Source organism: Gouania willdenowi, chromosome 15, assembly GCF_900634775.1.
Source record: "Gouania willdenowi chromosome 15, fGouWil2.1, whole genome shotgun sequence".
Lineage (NCBI taxonomy): Eukaryota > Metazoa > Chordata > Actinopteri > Blenniiformes > Gobiesocidae > Gouania > Gouania willdenowi.
In genome coordinates this window covers 31450989-31475956 of record NC_041058.1, presented here as the reverse complement: position 1 = coordinate 31475956, position 24968 = coordinate 31450989, and the positions used below count along the sequence as shown (strand labels likewise).

At 39.2% G+C, this 24968-nt stretch overlaps 1 protein-coding gene across 1 annotated transcript; it reads left to right on the top strand.

Annotated features, from left to right (window-relative positions):
* The first annotated feature begins 2152 nt into the window (after positions 1-2152).
* On the top strand, positions 2153-24755 carry LOC114476928 (opioid growth factor receptor-like protein 1). The gene is made up of 7 exons (XM_028468944.1): positions 2153-2496; positions 6248-6334; positions 6446-6524; positions 7144-7222; positions 8499-8565; positions 19535-19680; positions 22600-24755. The coding sequence occupies exons 1-7, from the start codon at positions 2305-2307 to the stop codon at positions 23144-23146; spliced, it is 1197 nt and encodes a 398-aa protein (XP_028324745.1). The 5' UTR covers positions 2153-2304; the 3' UTR covers positions 23147-24755.
* The last annotated feature ends 213 nt before the right edge of the window (positions 24756-24968 follow it).

Below are 24968 nucleotides of genomic sequence, written 5' to 3'. Positions count from 1 at the left end.
GTTTTTTTTGTAAATATATATACTATTACACTTTTCCAAAGAATAATATGAGAAACATTTGGATCCCACTTTTATACTGGAAAATATTTACAATCAGTTTGCACTGATGAAACTTTTTTAATGAGAATAATTTCGGATCTTAAATTTAGTATTAATTTCTGCTTTGCAAAATTACCCCTGGTCTGGCTTCAGGAAGAACAATCAACTCCAAATAAGGAACAGCGTACAAAATAATTAAAGTTCCAAACTTAATGTATTGGAACAGCGAAGCAGAAACAGGAACCTCAATAAACACTGGTTCTTTGTCCACATCAGAATGTTGTCTTGTTTGTTGAGCCAATAAATAAAATTACTCTTCTAAATATAATCATAGATTTAATCACAAACATTATTGCCTTTCTTGTAAATACTATCTCCGTGAGAAATGTTGCATCTCCAGAGGTGAAAGTAATGGATTATAAGTAGTCTACTCACATTAATGTAATTGAGTTGCTTTTATGGATACTTGTGTTTCTAAATCAGTAATTTTACTTATACTTAAGTACATTTTAAAAGAAGTAATGTACTGGTAATTTGTTACATTTCTACACTCAACCATTACTGAGTAAATTATGAAATAAAATTAGTTCCTAAACCTACTGTTGTAGTAGTCGAGACCGGTCTTGGTCTCGAGACCACATTTTAAGGGTCTCAGTCTCGTCTCGGACTCTGAAGCATTTTGACTCGGTCTTGTCCGGACTCGGGATTTGCCCTCAAGACCGTTCGAGACCAGCACTAATTCCTGCTATTTTTAAACATTTTTATGATGTGATAATAACACGGAGAAGAACAGGATAAAATAATAATTTATTCATTCTTTAATCCCCCCTGTATAATGACCACAACCTTCCTTAATGTGACTGAGTGACGTGTGTGACACACTCACACACAAGCAGGAGAGAGAGGAGGAACTAAACATGTCCACTAACTTGTTGGTTGTGAAATTTTTTCACGAACCACAAAGAAAACCTTTGTAAAAGCACAGCAAAGAGGAAACACTCTGCGGTGTGTAGGTGACCAGCCATGTTATTTCTTTGCAGAAACACTTGCTGTACATTCAGCTGACATAAAAATCTTGTTTTCAAATATGTAGAATAATTGTGAATTCATCAGTAGCAGTTTTAATATTTTAGTTAATTTTTTGCAGGCACCTTTTTTCTCCGTCAAATGTATTTAAAAGAAACTAAAATTAAAGAGAGAATGTTATTTAACTGTTGAACCTTGTCATCATTTTATTTATTTATATATATTTTTAAATTAAAAAAAATGTTTATGGTCTTGATCTTGTCTTGGTCTCGGTGTATTCTGGTCTCGGGCAAGTCTTGGTCTTGGATAGTGTGGTCTTGAACACAACACTAACTAAACCACAGTAAGGTACTGATTTCAGCAAGGTCAGCAGTTTATGAAGCACATAGAACATAATCCATGTGTTCGTAGTCCTGCCATTTCTGATCATCTACCTATCTACCTATTATGTTGTTTCCCACATGGCACATTTGACATTTTAGAATTTATAAATGTAGTTATACTGAAAGTCTGATAATTTAAAAAAAAAAAAAAAATTAACTGAATTCAATGGTGTTATTTTATTAAAAAAAAAAAAAAAAAAAAAAGAATTGTTTATTTTATACAGATTCCTTTGAGGAAAATAAATTAGGTTCCAATTGTGAAAGATTTGGTCTGTTCCTTTTTAAGTTTATACATGAGATGTTTATGCAAGGGAACCGTGGCAAGAATTATTACCAACAATAAGCAGAAGTAACTATAGAAACTTTTACTTTGAGTACTATTTAATTGAGCTGCTTTTTACTTGTACTTGAGTATTTCATGTACTCAAGTACAAAAAATAAAATAAAACAATAATAAAAAATACATATAAATATTTTATGCATGACTTACTTGTACTTGAGTAAGATATAGCAGTACTCTTTACACCACTGCACATTATCTCTGACGTTTTAAAGGCAGAGTCAAGAATTTTTCGATTAGGAATATCCGATGTCCGATTTCAATTAAATGCAGCATGAGATCTCCGATTTGTCTGTAAACGCACCAAGAGAATGGAGACTTCTTCCTGCGCTGTGGGGCACTAATCGCCCTTCATACACTAACGCGCATCATCGCAGCTGATGTGGAAATTCCCACTTTTCTGCCATTAAAAGCCCCGCTCCGAGGGCTCCGTGAACACATCACTGAGCTGTGTACTGTGGAGCGTGATTATGTAGCAAGTGTCGTGGAAAAGGACGGGTGGTGCATGTTGTTTCAATGGGAAACCTGCTGGGCAGCTGGCGCTTCAAGGAGCCGAGCACCGTGGAGGAATGCGACTCTACGTGGGGGTCCGACTCCGAGGAAGACGAGCCTCCGGCGGCAGAGGAGGACAGCGGCATCTCCGACTCTGTCAGCCCGGCGGACAGCGAGCAGGCCGCGGGATACGCAGGAGACTCAACTCCCCCGCAGGTACGGAGGAGGAGGCGGATACAGCGGGCATTCATTCACCTTATTTATTATTTACCCATTTATCCCGTTTAGGTACAGCGTACTACCACTGAAACATATGGATTAATTAACATTTATTATACCATTTACTTTACAAATTATGTAAAAGCTTTTATCTATAAATGATCAGCTGTGAGGCAGACACAAACTATCAATTCACTCAGCAGTTTTACATGTACTTTTTTCCCATGTGTAGTTAAGATGATACAAATGCATGTAAATCATTGTTGTGTCGATCGTCTATCGTGGTCAGGGTGGAGTCTATTCCATGGACAGGCCACGCCCCTTCACAAAACATTTAAACACACACACACACTTTTATACAAGCATACAATACAAATCACATCATACAAGTATTTAATATTATTCACAGAGTAGAGTGAGAGAGTGTTTTTTTACAATTTTAACATATTTCTGAGATATGTAATATTTTATAGCTTGTTTTGTATCAAAATATCCATTTTAGGAGTCGCTGCTTTCTCTATTTCTCAGAATATTAAAAGCACAGTTAGATGGATTGCTGAGTTTGTCCTAAGCCCAGACCTGCCTCGGGCTGGGCGATGTGGACCAAAACTCACATCTCAATATTTTTTTTTTTCAAAATGTCGATATAAATCAAGATTTTGTTTTAATTCAAATAAAGTCAGACCAAAAAGACAATTCTGGATTAAATTTGCTGACGCATAGGCACATTTATTAACCACAAACCGCTGCACAATTAGGGGTGTCCCGATAGCCGATATTGATATCGGATATTGGTCCGATATCAGCCAGAAAACGAATATACAGTAGGATTTTATCAGACTGAATCTAAAGTCTCCGATATATATTATATTATATCTACCTTTAAAAGCAAGAAGTGTGTGTGTGTGTGTGTGTGTGTGTGTGTGTGTGCGCGCGCGTGCGTGTCGCAAATATCTCCCCGACGTGGTATGAGTTCGACCTGAAACTTTGTCAAAGGCAAAGTATGAGCATCCGTTATTTTGGAGTAATTTGGTGTTGCAAAACTTTCAAAACATTCATTTTAAGATTACGGCACTCTCGGTTATGAGCGCGGTATTGAGAGCGCTACTTCCGGTTCCGGGTTCATGATGTCACTGTGTCGCAGTTTGTTTGGGTTTAAAAAAGGTCAATATTAAAAACGTTTTTGTACTGCTAAAAGTTATGTAAGTTAATATTTCATGGTTATTTAAAATTATTCACGTAATCCCAAACTTCCTTTAAATTGCGAGTTACGAACTCCACTTCCTCTGTGTGCCAAAACACACACACACACACGGCTGATGCGCTTGCGTGTGAGAGTGCCGGGATGTACATGCTGAACGCACACAGAGCTGTTTAGAGAGAGAGTTGCTACTTTGGTGTTGCAAAAAGCTTATTTTTTGTGGTTCTTCCGCGTCTCTTTTTTATCTCTCAACAACCTGTGACTGATTATGTGCATGTGCGCGGCTAATGCCCATGCTTGCGTGTGTGAGAGATAACCCACAGAGGAGATGGAGAGAGTCCCACACGGCAACCAGTATGACAGGTAGCGAGTCTCGCGCACACACACACATCCTCACCACACATAACGTATTTATAATAAAAATATACTAAATGAGTGAAATAAAACAAAAAACTAAACATTTATGCAAAAAGTACACAAAACAACATCAGAAATGCACAAAAATATACAAAAAGGCTCCAAAAACACACAAAATGACTCCAGAATCACAGTACAATGGCAACAAAAAACAAAAATTATTCAAAAAATTCACAAAAACATAACAGAAAGATACAAAAATACACATGACTCCTAAAAACATACATAAAATACACAAAACTAAAAAAATATAAAGATGAGTTAAAAAAAAACAAACACATTTATCATGCACATGTCCCATATAATTAAACCAGGGAAATCGCACACGCTATTTTACTTTGCACCCGCAAATAAACCCCTTTATAACACTAGAGAGTAGGGATGTAATGATTCACTCAACTCCCGATACAATTCGATTCATGATGCTGGGTTCACGATACGATTCTGTCACGATTTATTTTACAAAATGGGACTGTAGACAAATGATGACTGAAAAATATTCCTTTATTACTATACTGTTACTATACTGTTTTCCTTTTCTTTTTCATTATCAAAAGAATCCCTTGATAAACTATTCAAAACAATGCAATTTAATTAATAAATAAAGGAAAAGGAATAAAGGAAAGCCTTTTAATTTAAATTCTGGTTCTATAGTAAACAATGCAAAACTGCATAATAGTTCTTTTTAAAAGTGCAACTGAAAATGTATTTTGTGCCTTAACAATTGGACTTAAAAAAAACAAAAAAAACAATAATTTCACTGTATTTAGGTCAGATATTTGTTTGGACCATCAGGTAACCCAGTGGTCGGTTGGCATGCAGATATCTTGCAGTGAAGAAGAGATGCTATGCTAGCAGACAGTACTTTCACAGATATTCACGTAATATTACAGATATTTTTTGGTGCTAAAGGGGTAAGGAATCGTTTATGAACATGTTTAAAAGTAGAAGGCTGCCTGAAAGAAAGTATTAGCAGATTCCACTCGCTGCCAACACTTCTGCTTCCCTCTGCTGGTTAAAAAAAGCAATTTTCACAGTATCGATGTGAATCGTGATACCTATGAATCGATTTTTAACTGCCTTACGATTAATCGTTACATCCCTACTACAGAGTATGTACACCTCTTTGTACATCCATCCTTCAAACACATACTCATTTGGCCATAATTGACAACTCTACTTAAGCTCCTCCCTCTATATGAATACATACTTCCGACGGGCACTGTACTAGTCAATTAATAAAAAGCTTTATTACTGTTCTAAAATATGTGACTGCAAATTATGTTAATTTTATGAGATTTGAAGAAGAATACTAAATTTTTTTATGCTTAAAAACAGGTCAGGTTTTTTTTTTTTCACCCATTTTTATTTTAGTTTTTTGTCATGATGGGGCTCCCTGAGAGTTTCTTAATTCTTCAAAGGGGGGCACAGTAGAAAAGGTTTGGGAACCACTGAATTAATACAATATGTTCTAGCATGCCATAAATTACAACTCTACTTAAGCTCCTCCCACTATATGAATACAAACTTCAATAATAAATGGGTCAGTTTTTCTCATACCTACTGTTGCTGACTATTGTTCTCTGAGTAACATCACTTGATCAAGCCTTTTCTAACATTCCACACTACAAAATAATAAGAAAAGTATGTATGATTTGGGCTGATATTGTATCGAGTCAACAGGCTGCAATATTGGTATCGTATCGGAAGTAAAAAAAAAAAAAAAGTTGTATCGGGACATCCCTATGCACAATATTTGCCAATTTTGTAATTTTTTCCTATAGTGGACAGCACGTGTGAGTGAGTTCTGGATTATGGCTGGTTCAGGGAAGTTCTGGGTTAGGATGCAAACTGGGATTTTTATGTTGTTCTGAGAAGTAGCAAAAGCAGCGTCTTTTAAAATAAGTATTTTTTTGTGACAAAATAAGCGATATTGTAAATTTCAATGTCGCCAAAATAGAAATCTTGAATATCGATATATCTCCCAGCCCTAGTTATTGAGAGTTGTTGCATGCCTACTGAATGGCAGATGATTTCTCGGCTGGGGCTGAGCGTGTCGGTGCTGCATCAGAACCAAATCCCTCATGTTTGGCTTCCTTTGCCTTCATCCTTCCCTCTTTCCCCTCTCAGCTCACTGACTCCCCAGAGTCGGCTCCAAAGATGAAGAGGAGCTTCTACGCTGCCAGGGACCTCTACAAGTACCGTCACAGCTACCCGGTACCAGCACACATACACACACATATACACACGTGTTTCATTCACCAAAAACTCTGTGTATACACACCCCCAGAAGTTGAAACCTTGTATGTTTGATCTGTTTGTGTGTAGAACCTTAAAAAGTCTCGACAACCCAACGAGTACCGCAACCTGCGCTTCTACCTGAACAAGATCTCTCTGGTACCAGATGGTAAGGACACACACACACACGGACTTATTGGGTTCAGCTTGGTAGGCCTGGGCAATATATAAAAATTCAAGATATATTGAGTTTTTTATTTTGGCGACATAGAAAATTACAATAGCACCTATATCGATATATATATATATTTTATTGCTTGTTTTGTATAAAAATACTCGTTTTTGGAGTCGCTGCTTTCGCTACATCTCAGAAAAACATGAATAGCACAGTTGGATGGATCACTGAGTGCGTCCTAACCCAGACCTTCATGTAAACAAGCCACACTACAGAACTCACTCACACATACTGTCCCTTATAGGAGAAAAAGCACAAAGTGGCACATATTGTGCTGCTGTTTGTTAATAAATGTGACTGTATGGCATTTTGCATCAGCAAATTAAACCCAGGATTGTTTTTCTAGTCTGACTTTATTTGAATTAAAAATATCAAGATTTATATCGTATATCGCCATTTTGAGAAAAAAAATATTGAGATATGAGTGTTGGTCCATATCGCCCAGCCCTACTGTTTGGTTAAATGCCACGCTCGATGGAAAGACCTTGTGGATTAATCCAATGATTTTCTGGATGATTGCAGCTGATAATTATCTTGATGGTCCTCCTCTCAGGTATCTACATCGAGGAGATTCTCTCCAAGTGGAGAGGCGACTATGAAAAACTGGAGCACAATCACACCTACATTCAGTGGTAAGGTCTTCACTTGTTCACTGCAGCGCTGATGACTCACACTGATGATGCCTCCAGAGTTAGGTAGCATCATCATTATTATCATTACACCAATTACTCTCAAAGACACCTTCATTCTGTGGAGCAGATAACTGTAAGAAGACTTCTGTTTACTTATTTACAAGGAGCCGTCATTACATCGGACACAGTTTTCGTCACAACACCTCTACAACGGTAGCCATACACGGGTGTTGTGACGAATTGAAGACAAAATGATGGTTTACCTTTTTTTTTTTTTTAGTCCAAGCCAGAGTCTTTTAATAGTTTTAAATTAAATTATACTTCTACAATTCTACTCTACACTATTTTTCATTTTGCCTTCTCCTACAGCTTGAGCACAGATAGATTAATTTTCTGCACTGACAGTGGACTGACTACATCCTTGTCACTTAAATAAGGTTTATATCAGCGCTGGGGGAACCCTAGACCTCGGGGGTCGGATTGCTGAGACTTTTAGATGTGTCCCTGCTCCAACACACCTGGTTTAATTCAATGTGTTGTCATCAAGCTCTGCTGAAGCATGATAATCAGCCATTCATTTGATTCAGGTGTGTTGGAGCAGGGACTTCAGCACATTCTGCAGTCCAGCAATCCCCACCGCCTCTGGTTTTGCTGCACATCTGTTGCAGTAAGCACTCAACAGATCCCGCTTATTCATGTGTAATCGTGTGATACATATGTGTGTGATTCAAGCATCGATAAATGCAATATTTATATGTGAAATACAATTTTAAAAGTGCGGATCGGGTCACCTATGGTATCATCGGAAAGGTCTGGTCCCCCCGACTATCCATTATAATCTTTCTTTCCTAAACGCAGCTGTCATATCTGCACCAACCAGGATCTTCTAACAATGGGCAGGTTGTTTTCTTAGAGATTTGATTGGTAACGAGGCGGGACTTTAGTACTCGCTCAGATCTGATCCACTTCATAACCTGGTTCTTACCAGGTTAGGTGTTCAGCCTAAGTTACCATGGTGATTTAGACCCGTAAGACGTTAGCCAGCTTTGTAGTACAGCACACACTGAAGAAATCCCAGAAGTTTGCGCAATAAAAGGAAATCTCGCTTCGTAGTCCAGGCCCTTTAAGTCTGATGTAGTTTTTTTTTGTTGTGGTGACGCAACCTCCTTTTTCCTTCACACAGTGTTTACTTATAAATGAATATAGTGTTTTTTTTCCTATTGAGATTTCTGTTGTGTTCTGACCCTGTGTTTGCTGTTCATTTCCTTTGTGACAGGCTTTTCCCATTAAGAGAACAAGGGCTCAACTTCTACGCACACGAACTCACTCAGGACGAGATCAAAGTAAGTGTTTGTTCTTCAGACTGTTGAGGGTTTGGCTTCCTTTAGCAGCGCTATGCTGCAGCAAGCTGCCATCTCATGCCTTTGACCTGCAGCATCACAGCAGGGAAGAGCTGAGCCAAGTAAAGCTGCAGCAGGGAGGACGCTGGCCCCCGCCGGCCCACTCTACGCTGGCCCACGCGAGCCGTTGTCCTTGATTCTCTGCACTGCACAAGACTTATCGTAGTTCTGAGTCCTCAGTGAGTGGAATTACATCACAGGTTTCAGATATAGGCTCAGTTACATTTTTAAATTACAATTGTGTCTTCAATTATCCATGTTGTATTTTACAACTCAAAACCAATTACGTTGACTGGCATTTTTAAATTGAAATTATTGTTTTCTCCCTGAAAATAAATTACAAATATGTGCTCAATTACTAGGATTAAATTATAATTAATCACTATTACTGAGCCTTTTATTAAATAAGCCAATAAAATCCTTCCTTTTGTGTTAGCTTTCTGTTAGCATCTTGCATGACAATGGGCCGGTTTTGACCAATGTCTTAAATCAGCTGTAAAATACACTAAAAATTATTATCTATCATCTGATTTGTTTGTCATCTCTTTGTTACCTTGTTAGACTTCCTTATCCATAACAATATTGGTTTTAATTAGTATTGTCGTGTTACGGCTGAATTTACGGTTGACCTCATTTGAAGACATGATTCATTGCTCTGGTTGAATGATGGAGTCCAGGAGAAGCATTGATGATTTTATATAAAAAATTTAAAAAAGTTTATTCTAAACTAAGAAAAAAGGTACAAGATGGAACAAAATTAGCGTCCGTCCAGGTGGACGTCCGAAGGAAGTGCCGTGCCCCCTAACAGTTTCAGCTTAAGCTTTTTATACAGATAAGAAAAGGTCCCAACAGTGAGAGACAAAAGGGAGGGAGTCAGATGCCCATAGTGGAATTGTTGGAGGATGATGAAGATGTTATGAGAAGGTTCTGCTCCAGTCTTTATCTGTCTTGATAAGTGTGTGCGTCAGTGTATGTCTGCATGTGAGCAGAGATTCTGGCTTGGCAGAGACTGTGCTGCACTGAGAATAATACGATCTGTACTGTTTAATCATGATTCAGCTGTTCAAAAGTGTAAAGAGTAATGGAGTCGTCATGTATTAAAACATGACAAATTGTACACATGAACATACATTTGAGGATATGATGATGAATATAAAAATTACCATAACATTCCCCACTTTTGGTCGCCTCAACGACCAAATCAAGAAACAAAATTATTATATTCCACCTTTGCTGTCTGTCAGGGTTAACCATTAGCATCGTTATTGTCATACATTGGATATATTCTTCTTTTTGTGAGGCACAGATATATCAAGAAAAATGTGGAAATAAACCTTAAAAAAAAACTTCATTATTATCAATGGCATGAATCATCAAAAATCATCCTTTATTACATCTAGATAAGCAAAAATCATCATTTGCATCAAGGACATCACTCGTCTTCATCGGCTGAGTTCAGTGGTAACTGGGGTAACCAATAGCCATGGTTAGAATCACCGCACTTGATTGGCGGCATCATGAGTGAAGAACCTTGAGTATTTTCCTCAATCGTAGCAGAAGGGTTTATGACTGTATTCCTGCAGCTAGGTGTGAGGTTGTCCTCCCTCAACCTAGCTATGAGCATTTGGTGTGGCTTATAAACAAAGCTAGGCCCTTGTTCTAGAGCGTTTTCTTGTGTGTGTCTCAGTGGCCTTGTCGGTTCCCCCTTCATTGTTCGGTCAGCCTCCGTCTCAGCATCAGCTGGTGTCGGCAATCATCTTGGATCCATGTTGCCTGCTCCGCGACCTTCACTGCCGTGTGGGTCGTTCGTTTCCGGTCGGCGTTGTAGATGATTGGTTGTTGTCTGAGGAAGGGTAGTCTCCACACACCTGGCAACCTCTCTTAGGATCGGAAGGTACCTGAACAGAAGAGGGGGAAAAACACCGAAACAGAACTCTTGGGATTGGCTGGTACCTGAACACAGGCGCGATCCCACTACTGAGGCTTTAGCTGGTACCTGGTACCTGGTAGGCTTTAGCTGGTACCTGGACAGAAAAAAAGGGGGGGGGAGAAAAACAAAACAGAACAAAACAAAATAAAATAAAATAAAAGTTTAGGGGTGTTAGGTTTAGTTAACTAACTAAATGAATAGTTAGTATGGCCAGGAAGGCAGAGACAGGTCAGAGGTCAGGATCTGAGAGCTTTTCAGATCCTAAAAGGTGCTGCTGCACAATCACACAATGGTTAGGTGTGGGTTAGTGAGCTTTTTAGCCATGCTAGCTCTGTAGCCCATTCGCACGCGAGTGGGAAAATATGAGGCTGAAAGAAAAGCAGGAAGTATTAATTCGATTTTCTTTTCCTGGAGTAAGGAGAAGCATAGCTGGAGTTGCAGTGATTATCTGTGGTACATCTACTTACCTGGTGAGAAGCAACAATTTGAGAACCACTGTTTACAAGGGCATGCAAGTCGGACGGAGAAGGACATGCAAGTCGGACGGAGAAGTGTGGAGTGTGATTACATGTCTTCTCAAGATGAATACATACAATTGGGAGACATGGAAATGTGAGAAAGCTAAATGAGTTTAACCAAATAAATAAATAATGTTATTTATTTATTTAAATTGTTTGTTTCATTTTTCGTTGCTATCTCTTATTTGTGAAGGAGAAATCTTATTCTATCCTTTATTTATTCTGAATAATGTTAACACTCCACACCTATTTACATAGCCTAATTCTTTTATAGAGCTGAATTTGTCAGTTCATTTATTTCATTCATTTCCCTCATAATTATTATTTGAGATGTAATTTACTTAATTTTGAAGGTCAATTGGTGGCAAAAGTGTCTCCTATTCTGTGTCTGAACCAGAGTTTAGCAAGATTATTGGCCCTTTAAGGTTAGACAGAATTAAAGTTAAGTTGAGTCGAACAATCATATTGTCTTTTGCTCTCTGTATTTATCCCATTCGTAGGGGTGATGAGCCCCAGCACGGTTTGGAGAGCTTCCTTAAATACTTGGAAGTTACTTAACTTTAAACTATCAGGAGGACCCTTTTTAAATCTCAGGCGACCCAGATTGGGCCACCAACCCAATGTTGAGAACACTTAATTTTTCCCTTAAACGTGTCTAAATCCAGTGAAGGTGTTTTATGGTCTTGCACGCTAAGTGCTGTTGGAACAAGAAGAAAATGGTTGGAGGGTTTGAGGTATATTTTCCTATGATAAAATATAAATCAAAAATCAGAGGGACGTTGGTCCCTCCCTTCCCTTTTTTACATAAGAATACATTTGGATTCTTAAAACCATATGATAAATATCATTGGAAAATCACTTATCTGATCATTTTGGATGTGTCTCCGTTTTCCTCTCTCTTGTGTCTACCTGCCTTTGTGCCCTCCAGCCTCCTCGACCTCCTCCTCAGCCTTAAAAGGTCAAAGCCTGGGTCAACTGTACGCTCCTTTTGGAAATTTGAAGATCTGTCCCCACTTTCGCAGTTGGATTGGAAGTCTCTGTAGTCTCTGGAATAGATATTATGTTAGAACATCCACAATATGTCATATTGTCACGTGTCTATTTCAATCTATTTCCCCTTTGTTTCCCAGTTACAGTTATAGACAATACTTCCCTTTAATTCTCATCCTTCATCATAAGAGCAGTGACCAGGCATGGCGGCTGGGGGAGGCAGGATCGGAGTCGAGAAGGCGGTGGCATTGTCTGTTAGGAAACACTCAGAAACAGAAAGAGAGGAAAACATTAAGACTTAAACGAATAATTTAAAATATCTCTTTTCTTTAGTTGGATCTGATTCGTCTCCTTTGAGTATACAGCCAGCGACCTGTATTTTGGAAAAAGCTACATAATAACAACAACTAAGACGAAGACGTAGACAAGTGCACACCACAACGAGTATACACATAAAACAACAAAAAAAACATGGACACTGAACATGAACAGTAAGGTCAGTCAAGGTCAAAGCCAGTCAATCCACTGAAAGTGGTATCATATATAAAAAACGTCGTTTGGTGTTTTTAAACACCCAGAAAAAAACCTTTAAAACCTGGTAAACTTTTTAGAAGGCCCAAGGCCTAAAACCATAGTTCTTTTAACAAGCAGCAGTGTTTTCTGAACACCCCACTACATAATTGGAAAAAACAGGGAGAAGATCTAGTGCATCAAAACCCAGGAGGAAAGGAAGGTGAAACAGAGGAACATGTGTAGTCAAACAGCCATTCATCGGTCAATCACTCAATGACACGTCCACGGCACATTCGCACTCACAACGCGGTTCTCTCAGGCATACGTAACGTGTCATCCTTCAGTCACTCATGCACCGCACACGTTCATGCCTCAATTTTCACGTCCATGCATTCACAAGGTTTTGTTGCATAGTGTCTAAGTAGAATATAGGTCTCATCTAACTCACCAATGGCGATAGCCAGTCCACCTCGTCTCTCGGGGTCAATGAGCTCTTATTGCCCCCCCATGCTTGGCAACCTTTTAGTGTTAATTAATTGCTTTTTACTGGTATCGTCTGATTACTAAGAGGTACGCTCCTTTTTACTTCCGCCTTGGCGGAGTCTTAGATTATCGCCCGTGGTACTGACAGTCTGCTCATCTGCTGATCAGGCAGGAATAGCACAGCCGTGTCTAACTCAACAAACTCAACCGCAGTACCAAACCGCGGGAAATTCACCCGCCGTCCGTCTCCAGAAATGTAAAAAAGAATCTCTGAATCAGCAGGGCTCAACCACCGCTCTTGAAAATAAGAGTTTGGGAGAATAATTCAACAGTACCAAACTGAAGGAAAACATCCCCGGTACCAAACCGAAGGAAAACACAAACTCAACCGCGGTACCAAACCGCGGGAAATTCACCCGCCGTCCGTCTCCAGAAATGTAAAAAAGAATCTCTGAATCAGCAGGGCTCAACCACCGCTCTTGAAAATAAGAGTTTGGGAGAATAATTCACAACAGTACCAAACTGAAGGAAAACAACCTCCGGTACCAAACCAAAGGAAAATTTCGCACAACTGTCAGGACTTTTATTGGGCACCTCTAAGATTGAACGGAGCACGCAACCTCTAATAACCCTCACTCTAAGGGAACGTAGAAATTTGTTCAGAACGGTATTCGGTTACCAAGCATGTATCAAATCAGGTGGACCGCTATCCCCCAAAGAGCGCTTTCCCTAGCAAGGTTTATCCTTTTTCTGCACATTAAACCAGGACTTCTTGTTTGAAAAGTAATTGCCTATGTACTCATAGCAACTAATGGGACATTTTTTTTCTCAGGAAAAATTTGGTACCCCCCCCGCTGTCGAGTGGCTTTGGGCCGGCCAGACAGTCCGACGCGGTAAGGGGGAGGCGCGCAAAATGAAAACAATGAATGTTGAACTAGGCTGTCTGTCGCAAGCAGCTTCAAAAAGGGTAAGGTACAGATTGTTTACGAGGGTATCGGTCAAAAAATGTCAAAATGTAAACTTGGTTGAGGCTGCAGTCCTCAATCTCTGTCTCAATTTTCCTGAAATTGAGTAAAAACAAAAGAGAAAAAGAAGAATCGTTCAGAAATAACAAAGGAGAAAAACGTGTGAGCTCAAAAAAATCATGGCCAATAAAAATTAAAACTTCAGCTCCAAAAGCTGAGGCAACAGAGGGCTCTTTCTTCAGCGGATGTAACCATATCTTGCATTGTGGGGGGCCTCCCCTCAACAAGAGAATAAATGAAAGAAAAGCAAACAAAAACAACCTTATCAGTAACACTATTTTCTTCCCCTTTGTTTGTTCTTTTCTCATAAAGGCAAAAGCAGTGTAAATAAATGAGCAACATAATGAATAAAAGCAAAGATAAATGATGGGCACACTTGATCTCATGTGGCAAACAGAAGTGTTCTGTGTGAAGTTCTGGTGGTCCTGTGTTTCTCATAGTTATGAATGTGGGTGTGTGACTGTATGTCTGGTCTGTCTGCGTGTGAGAGAATAAATGAAAACAAAATAATCTAGTGCACAGTCAGAAGATAGAGGGGTTAGTATTGTGCGAAGGACAAGCTTGTTGGCTATTTGCTAGTTGTCCCCCTCCATCCCAAAGTTCAAGGCTAAAGTGATTTAGCACTACCACCAAAGGCTGTGGTGGACTTCTTGTGGCTTGGTATCCTTGTGGCTTTTGAAACAGTGTCTTTTTTGGTGAAGATATTCCATCAGACGTGTGACCAGTCTGCAGTTGCTGCCCATCGTTCAGGCAGTAGTCGTGGCGTTTAACTTGCAACTCATTGGTGGGGGAGTGTCCACTCCGACGCCCACAGGTTCTCAGTCTTTGATGATGGGGCAGGATGTGTTAATCCCAGCATGCGGCCCATTCATAGACGATGAAGAGTTGACTTGGGACTGAGCGAGTTATTTCAGCATTGCTTTGCTGAATGGGAGTTGAGTCCTTGAGTCCTGAAAGGTCACAGACCTTTGATTGTCCATTTCCTTCTGATGCTTGGTCCTTTGAATGATGTTGACATTTCATTAGCGTAAGAGTTGAAGGTGATTTCATTCTTTCATTGAAGATGTCGTTTCTTCAGGGGGGGCAACCACAAAGCCAACAGAAACTAACAATTTAAATAATAAAAAATGATAATGATGGTAACAGTAATATTAAAATAAAATAAAATGAAATACTGTATTCATCTGTGTGTGTGTTTGAGTGTGTGTTGCTCATATTCATTTTAGAGTGAACCCATCAAACATGAAATCAAAAATAAAATTTAAAATAAAAATAAAAATAGTGTCTGTGTGTAATGGCACTATTCTGTAGGCAGAGGAGAAGTGAGAAATCACAATGTTGTGTCACAAGTGTGTAGTGCACTAAACTGGCCAGTGAGGGGCGCCACCTCTCTCTTGTTTGAGTGTGTGTTGCTCATGGGTGTGGTTCTCTCTCTCTCTTTGCGTGCGCGTGCCTGTGCGTGTGCGTGCGCGCACTTCCCTCTCTCTCTCGTGTGTGTGTGTGTGTGTGTGTGTGTGTGTGTGTGTGTGTGTGTGTGTGTGTGTGTGTGTGTGTGTGTGTGTGTGTGTGTGTGTGTGTGTGTGTGTGTGTGTGTGTGTGTGTGTGTGTGTGTGTGTGTGTGTGTGTGTGTGTTTGAGAGAAAACCAAGGCGCACAGAAGTCAAAAGCTGACACTCGTCCAAATGAAAGCATTAAAGCCAAGCCAAAGGGAGAAATCTGATTCCACGTTTAAACAAAATAAAAACAAAGATAAAAAAAGTAAAACTCGCCTGAAAGCATGATCTGAGTTCACATCATACCAAGATTGTATATGCGTATGCATATATTATTTGTTTATTGGGTTGTTCATCTGTTTGATTCACAGAAACACAATTTAGGTTAGATTCGGGGTTTTAATCTTTCGGTACAGAGGTGAACTCAGATCATGGCACCGCTGGGATGTTTTGGAAACTTTGGTTGCCCGTCTATCTATGGTCAGGACCTCACAGGCTGTGGGTGTCCGAACAAAACAAAGTAAATAATGACCAGCCGTATTTTATGCCTAAACAAAATATCCGAGCCCGAAGAAAACCAGAGGGAACCTACAGCATTAAAAAGCATAGAACCTCAACCATTTGAGCCCTTCTCATGGCATTCTATTCACTGTCAAAACACAGAACAGCTGAGGATCAAAATCAAAGCTCAAAGCTGAAAATCAATACAATGCTTGACTGGTTCCAAAAAAAATCAACACAGAGCGAATATATATGTAAATGAAAATTTATATATATATGTTTATAAAGGCAGCTTTACCTTAGTCCGAATTGGTGTTTGAGGTTCAACCGATGGTTCGTGCTCCAGTCTCTGTCCGAGGGCGGACCACCGCGGGCCAGCCCCGGGGCTTCAAGTGTGTCGACCCAGTGCTGGTCCACGGTCGACGCCCACAGAGCAGAAGATGGATTCAGTTCGTCGACGCCAATTGTTACGGCTGAATTTACGGTTGACCTCATTTGAAGACATGATTCATTGCTCTGGTTGAATGATGGAGTCCAGGAGAAGCATTGATGATTTTATATAAAAAATAGTTTATTCTAAACTAAGAAAAAAGGTACAAGATGGAACAAAATTAGCGTCCGTCCGAAGGAAGTGCCGCGCCCCCTAACAGTTTCAGCTTAAGCTTTTTATACAGATAAGAAAAGGTCCCAACAGTGAGAGACAAAAGGGAGGGAGTCAGATGCCCATAGTGGAAATGTTGGAGGATGATGAAGATGTTATGAGAAGGTTCTGCTCCAGTCTTTATCTGTCTTGATAAGTGTGTGCGTCAGTGTATGTCTGCATGTGAGCAGAGATTCTGGCTTGGCAGAGACTGTGCTGCACTGAGAATAATACGATCTGTACTGTTTAATCATGATTCAGCTGTTCAAAAGTGTAAAGAGTAATGGAGTCGTCATGTATTAAAACATGACAAATTGTACACATGAACATACATTTGAGGATATGATGATGAATATAAAAATGACCATAACAGTCGATAGATAAAAATTGTGTGATGAATTAATTATAGTCTGTAATAAATTAATCTAATTAATTTCTCTTTTAATCTCAGCTAAAAAAAATACTGATAAAATCGCCTTCAACTTGAGGTATTTCCATTTAAATTACATTATTGTGTCAGATCAAAAGATTAATATACAGTATAACAAAAAGTCATGTAATGTTTTTTAAGAGACTTGAATAGATGCAGGCGTAGACATTAACATTCCTCTGTATTTGAGACTAGTCTTTAGTTTAGACCATAGGTGGGAAAACTACAGCCCGCGGGCCACATCTGGCCCATTGATATTTTTAATCCAGCCCGCCGAAGCCTAAATAGACAATTAAAACACAAAATGAACCGCCGTCATCTATCTCCTCAACACCCGTGGGAACCAAATGTTCTCTCATTCTCTGCTTACGCCGGCCCTTTTCCAGCCTCCCAGCCAATCAACACGCAGAACACATGTAAACAAAGGCGAACATTGGCAGAGAAAGCTGCACGCAATAATGATGCCTTCACGGCCATGGGAAACCACAACACTCTTTGAATAAACTACATTGGGACTCAGTCCGTTACAATATCATAATTATGACTGCATTCCTTTGACTTAGTCCTGTGATGCCTGGCATCCTACATGGTATGGACAGAAAATGTAAGATGAGGAAGAAAGCAGAGTTAGATTGGTCGGCGCCATAACACACCCACAAATAAGAAGAAGAAGAACGTACTCATGGTAGAAGCGGAAACTTGGATATCTGGCCAGATAAACAGTTCTTCCACGTCGGATAATCAAAGTAAGCTGTTTGTTGATGTTTTATTGCGGGATCACGTAGTGTCGCGTGAATACACCTGGGTCACAAGGCAGCGTAGCGCGCCTTGTGACCCAGGTGTAGGTTGATGGAGCAAAACTGCGGCGCTGACACAGCGATACACATCTACAACAATGAGTGGCCCAAAGAAAAGAAGAGTCGACAGTGAGTGCTGAGTGTTTAATAATGAATGGACAAGTAAATACTTATTGGCAAAGAAACCGTCGCGGTTTTAAAGGAGTCTTAGAAGTTACTTTTGGACTTGTGGGTGTGGCCTCAGGGGGCACAGACTTAGTGATTGTTGTGAAAGGGCTGCTGGCCGTGTGACACATAGGGTGCAGGTCCTGACATAAGCCTGTCGGCCTCACTGCAGGAAGAAGGTTCCCTTTAGGGGCCACACACAAACACACTCTTTGTGAAAATAATCATTAATGAAACCTCACTGTTGAAAGAAAAGTAGGAAAAGCTCAGGCATTATCCTTTAATGCAGCGACAGCTTTAGAAAGAGTGTGTGTGTGTGAGACAAATAACATGTTAAAATGTGTTGAACCAACAGGGAACAAGTAAAATAATGTTTCATAATAAATCAAAAACTAAATTAAACTCATTATCTGAATTAAAAAGTGCAAGTATGAAATGAACTAACAGGGAACAAGTATCATCATGTTTCATAATGCAAGTTTATTTCATAAATAAATCAAAACTGAAAAACTAAATGAAATTATTTACCTGCATAAATTGATTGAATTGATAATTGATCCCAGTCGCATATCTAATGCAGTCTTAATTGAATTCTTTTAATTTCTGATACATTTTAGGATTCTAAATTTGCCTAGTAATGATCTGTATTGTTGATGAAGAAAGGCTTTTTAAGAAGATTGGTATGAAATTGAAAGTTTTACCGTTGTAGTCGGTGCATCAGTGTTATGGGTATACCGGGAACTCGTGCAATGAAAAAGGTTCCACGCTGTTTGTGGTCCAAAAATGAAGTGCATTATTTTTTCCTGTAATTAATTAATCGCCATTAATGCGTTAAAGGGACAGCGCTTGTTTTAATATTGTGTATGAACCTTTTTGTGTCCGTAGGCTCTTCGCAGAGTTGGGGTCAATGATATTTGTAATTGCGTAACTGGTAATTGATTACAATTATGGTGTAATTACAATTGTAATTGGAAAAAAATCTGTTGCTGTTGTAATTGAATTGTAACTGAGTTCAGATAAGTGACTTTGTTAATATATTTGCCATGGAAATTCTATGAAAATTGTCATTTACAATCTAATGAAACGCTACTACCTGTCAGTTGTCTCACCATTAAAAAAAAAAGTTAAAATCGAGGAGACGGTCACCTTCATAACAAAAGTAAATAAAAAAAAAAAAATATAAAAGCTATTGTAAAAATAAATAAGGTGAGTTTAAAATCTCAAAATGGCCAAGAAATGACTTGTTATGAGAGTGACAATATTCTTGTTAGTTAGATCATATTCATCTATTGGGATTAATATGACTAAGTTATTTATTTATTACAGATGAATAGATAAAGCATGTGTTGTTGCCCTTTAATAAAACGGTTCTGCTGAAACCAGTGAGTTGGTCTACCTGTCCAATCAATGTTCTGCACTTCTCATCAGGAATTCCAAAACACTCGGGAAGCGAAGCGGAGATTTCTCGCAGCCTATTCCCTCATGTTGGACTTCTACGGTGTCAAACTGCTGGATAAGAGCGGTGGCGTTGCTCGGGCTCCAAACTGGCTGGAGCGCTTTCAGCATCTCAATGAGTAAGCACACAAGCATACATTTACACATATTTTAAACATTATTTTGAGGGTCTGCAGCAGCTTCAATCAGCAAAACAATATGTCTAACGCCAATGAGGAGGCTCCTTCATGGGCTCTGCTCACCCCTCCTTTCTCTAAATCCTGTGATTGGTGCTGGAGGGGGTGACCACCAAGATTTTGTCTTCCGGGGTTTTATTAACTAAAATCATTATTTATAAGGCACAGACAGCATGTAGACGTACGATTGTTTCAGAAATAATTACTTTTATGATATACTATATGATGCTAATAATCTTTTTGTAATTAAAGAAAATACATTAAGTACCCCAGCTTTAAATGGACTAGTTCTTTGAGGTGAGGAAGAGAAGAAAGACTGTTAACAATTTGCTGCTGCTGTGATAAACACATGCTGGAGCAGTCTGTGTTTACGCCCACTCATGCATATGCATGAAGGCCCAAAAAACAGCCTGTTTTCAGGAGCGCTCCGAAAGTGACTTTTCAGAGAGCTAAATCTCCAGAAAACAGTTTGGGAAATTAGGCCTCAAATAATATGTTGTTGGGGTTCTTGGAACAAATGGAGATGGGTGAAAAATAGCATAATACTGGACCTTTAATCAGAAACTTTGTAATTAATTAATCTTGATTAATGTAAATGAATGGCCTAACAATATTTGACACGAGATGCAATGTTTTTCCAATGCGATAGCATAATGTACAAAATGAATAAAGAAAATTATGATTGCATTGTTCACAAAGCACAAACTTAAATTTAACTGAGCTATATTCATGCTTTTTGGGCTTTTTTTGTAAACTTCATAAAACAAATTTGTTTGTGTATTAAAATAAAATTATTGCACTTAGTACCGAACATTCCAGAGATGTGAAAACGGTGCTAAACAGTTGGCAGGAAATAAACAGAGCAACTGAAGAAGCTGATTAATTTAGTTTGAAATAGTCTTTCTACATAGCAGTTAAGTTGGATCAGACGATGCAATTTGTAGCAGCGCTTCTAGCCCCGCCCACATCCTCTACCACCAATAGTGGTCGACTGTCCACTACAATCATTTATCCACTGACTTTTCATTTGTCACTCATGGACTTATTCATTTTGGCTCTGAACCCTGTCATTTTGAGTGTGGATTGTCTGACCATGTTAGAGCTAGCACTGTCCGAGTATCCGTGCTAGCTGCAACGTGTTTAGCATTAAGGTGCTAACGGAGGCTACAAAAGCTCTGGTGATTGACAAACTCTTTCTTGCGTAATTTGCACACAACTAGGCTTTTGTTACTGAGCCCTTAAAGGAACACAGATATTTTTTTTTTATTGCTTGCTCACGTAAAGGTTCCACGCTTTACGTGAACGCGTAAAGGTTGTAAGGGAGCACATAATAGTTTTAAGCGCGCACATAAAACATTTTACGTGTGCGCTTATGAACGTCAGTCATCAGGCTGCATTCTCTGCTCGTAAGGAGTTAATCATGTTAGAGGATCTAGTAAAGCTTTATTTCAGCCTTAGGGTTAGGGTTAACAATGACCTTTATGTGCTCACGTGTAACTTTTACATGAGCACGCAATAAATGTTTTACCTGTGTCCCTTTAGGGGCTTCGTATTTTGTTTTCCAGTAGGTGTTTTTAATTAAACAAATTAACGCCCACAAAACACAGCAACGACTTCTCCTCTGGTTCTCCCATTGTGTGTCGGTATTATGGGTATACCAAGAACTTGTGCAATGAGAACACTTCCGTTCTGTTTGTAATGCAAAAAAAGAACTTTTTTTAGTACGTTATTTTTCTGTAATTAATGAATCGCAATTAACGCGATAAAGTCTCAGCACTACTAAATGTCATTATACTGAATAGATAACGTCATAAACTGTTTTAAGCAAGTTTGGTATAATTTTGGGAAGTTTAACAGCTTGTAACTACATCTGATTTGGAAAGACAATGAAACCGAAATGTGTAAACTAAGGGTATAAGAAAAAAATTGATTTGGCGATATATCGCAATATTTCACTGCGCGATTATCGTATCGATCCAAAAAATGTTTAAATCAATTTTTCCAATCATGTTTTTTAACAACAAATGTAATATCACTAACGCATAGCACGTAAAGCGCAGTCACTAGGTGTCAGTGAACCACATCAGATCTAGTTAAACTACCTCACTCCTTAAAGTCTTTACACTGGCTCCCAGTCAGCCTTAGAATAGACTTTAAAGTTCTGCTGCTGGTTATAAATCTGTGAATGGGTTTGGTCCAGAATACATCAGTGACATGTTAGTCAGGTATGAACCCAGCAGGTCTCTCAGATCTATGGACACAGGTCAGATAGTGGAGCCCAGAGCTCACAGTAAACATGGTGATGCTGCTTTTAGTTGTTATGCTGCAAAGAAGTGGAAAAAACTGCCAGCAGAGCTGAAGTCAGCATCACATGTGAACATTTTTAAATCAAAGTTAAAGACACTTTTTTCTCTACTGCATATGATTGAGAGAGAGATTTTTGGTCATGTTGTTGATGTCATGTGTTTGTTGATGATTTTACTGATGATTTTAATTGATTTTACTGATGATTTTAATTGTTCTTATTGATTTTAAACAATTGAATGTTTTATCATGTACAAATAAATTTGCCTTGCCTCAATGCATTTTAGCTGGAAGTTGATGACACTTTTGTTTCATAAAACATACTTGGCACTTTTATAGATGTAGTTATTTTTTTTAAGAATATAAGAACTTAACAGAACCCAAATCTGTTGTAGAATATATTGTATCGTGAATCGAACCTAATCTGGTGCAAACTCCTGATCTAGAGAATCTTATATTCCTCTTTTCTTTTCTCACTGTACAATATACAACCATTTGTTCTGCTTTTAAGAATATCAAATTAAACATGTTCTTTTTTTTTTTTGTTTTTTTTTTAAGATCCCATCACAACTACCTGCGTATCACTCGTATCCTGAAGTCTCTGGGCGAGCTGGGCTACGAGGCGTTCAAAGCCCCGTTGGTTCACCTCTTCCTGGAGGAGTCGCTGTGCCACGGCACGCTTCCTAACATGCAGCACAGCATCCTGGAGTATTATGTCTACACCATACGCCAGCCCGCCACGCGCCGGCGTCTGCTTCGGTTCGCCCGTCAGCACTACAAGCCTCGTCACGCCTTCCTCTGGGGCCCGCCATCCAAACGGCACGGCAGCAACCAAAGTGTAGGGGGGAATCCCGGCGCTGGGAGCAGCGGTATCAGAGCGCCGGCTCCGACACCAGAACCACAGAGAAGGGAGGAGGAGAACACCACCTCCATGTTATCAGGTAGCAGGATCAGTGTTTCATCCCTTGATGGTGTGATGTACCAGGATGGGGATGGACTGGGGCTCATGGACTGCAGAGGACTCAGGTCCAACATGTCAGGGCTGGAGGGACCACTGATGATGACCGGAGCCATAGGAGAGAAAAATGAACTGGTTCCTCTGTAGGGAAAGGGGTTTTCAACTTTCAACAAAGAGCCTGTTCAGATTTAATGTAATCACATAGTTCAATCCAGGGTAAAGATTCTTTAGTTCAGGTTAAGGGCTTACTATCTACTGTTATATGTCTGCATTGTCCATAAACCAAATTACAAATTAGTTGGGGAAGAGTTTTCCCTTGAGACAACAAGTCGAGAACAACATAACCCCTGCAAACCTGTGAAGTCCTAAATTCAGTTTTCGGAGGCCTTTGATTACAGAAAAGCTTTGATTGGGGGGGCGGGAGGTTGACTTACTTTGGTCGGAAACGCGCTTCAGTGCTTGATGACCTCTTTACAGCCAAAGGCGCCTTCTTATTGGCATGATGCTACTTCTGTGATATTTATAGAAAATGTATTCCTTCATGCAGCTGAAGTACGTTTACTGGTGCTGTGAGGAGTAGGGTTGGGCATCGTTTGAATTTGAACGATTCTGGTTCCGATTTTGATTCCTCATTTCAATTCCAATTCCTAACAATTCCCAATTCTGATTCTTTTAAGAGGCATTGTCAAAAGTGTACATGTTTTAAATAAGCTAGCTAACCAGAGGTCTTTCTGGACGGAAAAGTCTGAACCGCTCCATTAGTTTTAATCCTATAAACCTTTTACTTTTTATGAACTTTACTAGGGATTTCTGTTTTTAACTAGTATATAAATCTATCAAATCTATGAACTTGATTATAAATAGCTTTATTTTTTAAAAAACATTTCCACATCCTGTGTGTGATGCTGCAGGTACTTACATGTCACATGTTACTGTGCTAAGCTGGTGCACAGTACCAAACATGCAATAAGGAACAACTTGTCCAACCCAGTCCAGATTAGCAGCTACAGAAGGAAATCAGAAACAGTTCCACCACACATTCTTTATGGTTGCGCGGTAATGCAAACATTTTTCTTCGTTGGTGTCCGACGGCTTCTTCTTCCGGTCGGTGGACTGGGAATCAAAAGTAGGAATCAAAATATAAAACTTCCGGGAGAATTGGAAAGTTAGTCCCGGGACCAATCGATGCACGATGCCCAACCCTCGTAAAGAGACCATCAGGAAAAGAGGAGGAGATAAATTAGGAAGTTTAACATATTATACCATAAAATGTGAAATGACCTCAGGTCGACTCATCTGAAACACATGCTAGGTTTTGTAGATTTAATTCCATTATTGGTGCAGACACTCTGTTTTAGTCTGTAAACATTAGCTAGCTACTCCATCCAAGAATTGTACAAAGCCATCAAGTAAAGATACTAATAATAAACAAATAGAACTTTTGGTGAAGTCACATCTTGAACTTTCTATGAAAAACTAGTGATGTGCATTTACTAACACAGGACCTAAAACTGATCAAGTTTGGGAAAATATTTGCTTAAATATTAGTGTTTATGTTGATATGATTTAGAAAGCTTAGTGAGCAGTTATTGTCAGCAGAAAACATCAAACCGCTGAAATTCAGAACTAATTAGGAACAAATAAGTGCTAACACTTAACAAAATATCAATGAGTGAAATATTAATCAGTGTACCCTTTGTTGTTTGGTTATCTAGTTTCAAAACCAAATAGAAAAAACTGATTGTTTTATTAATTTAAAACCAGAAACAGGAAAACAGAAAAACCAAACTTAAGCAGCTTTTTTTTAAATTTTGTTTTAAACTTGTTCTGTTTGTGTGACGGGGAAATTAGAGCGATAACTGCAGTCTGCTGCACCTGGTTTCCCTCCCCTGGTCCTGGACCAGGTCTCTTCACACAATAGGACTGTTTAGGATTTATTTCAGCAGTTTTCTGGTCCTGCTCATGTTTT

Excerpts from the sequence above, each read along its gene's own strand:
- LOC114476928 (XM_028468944.1), top strand. The coding sequence starts at position 2,305 with ATGGGAAACCTGCTGGGCAGCTGGCGCTTCAAGGAGCCGAGCACCGTG. Across the intron at positions 2,497-6,247 it reads GAGACTCAACTCCCCCGCAG|CTCACTGACTCCCCAGAGTC; the intron begins GTACGGAGGAGG and ends TTCCCCTCTCAG. Across the intron at positions 6,525-7,143 it reads GATCTCTCTGGTACCAGATG|GTATCTACATCGAGGAGATT; the intron begins GTAAGGACACAC and ends TCCTCCTCTCAG.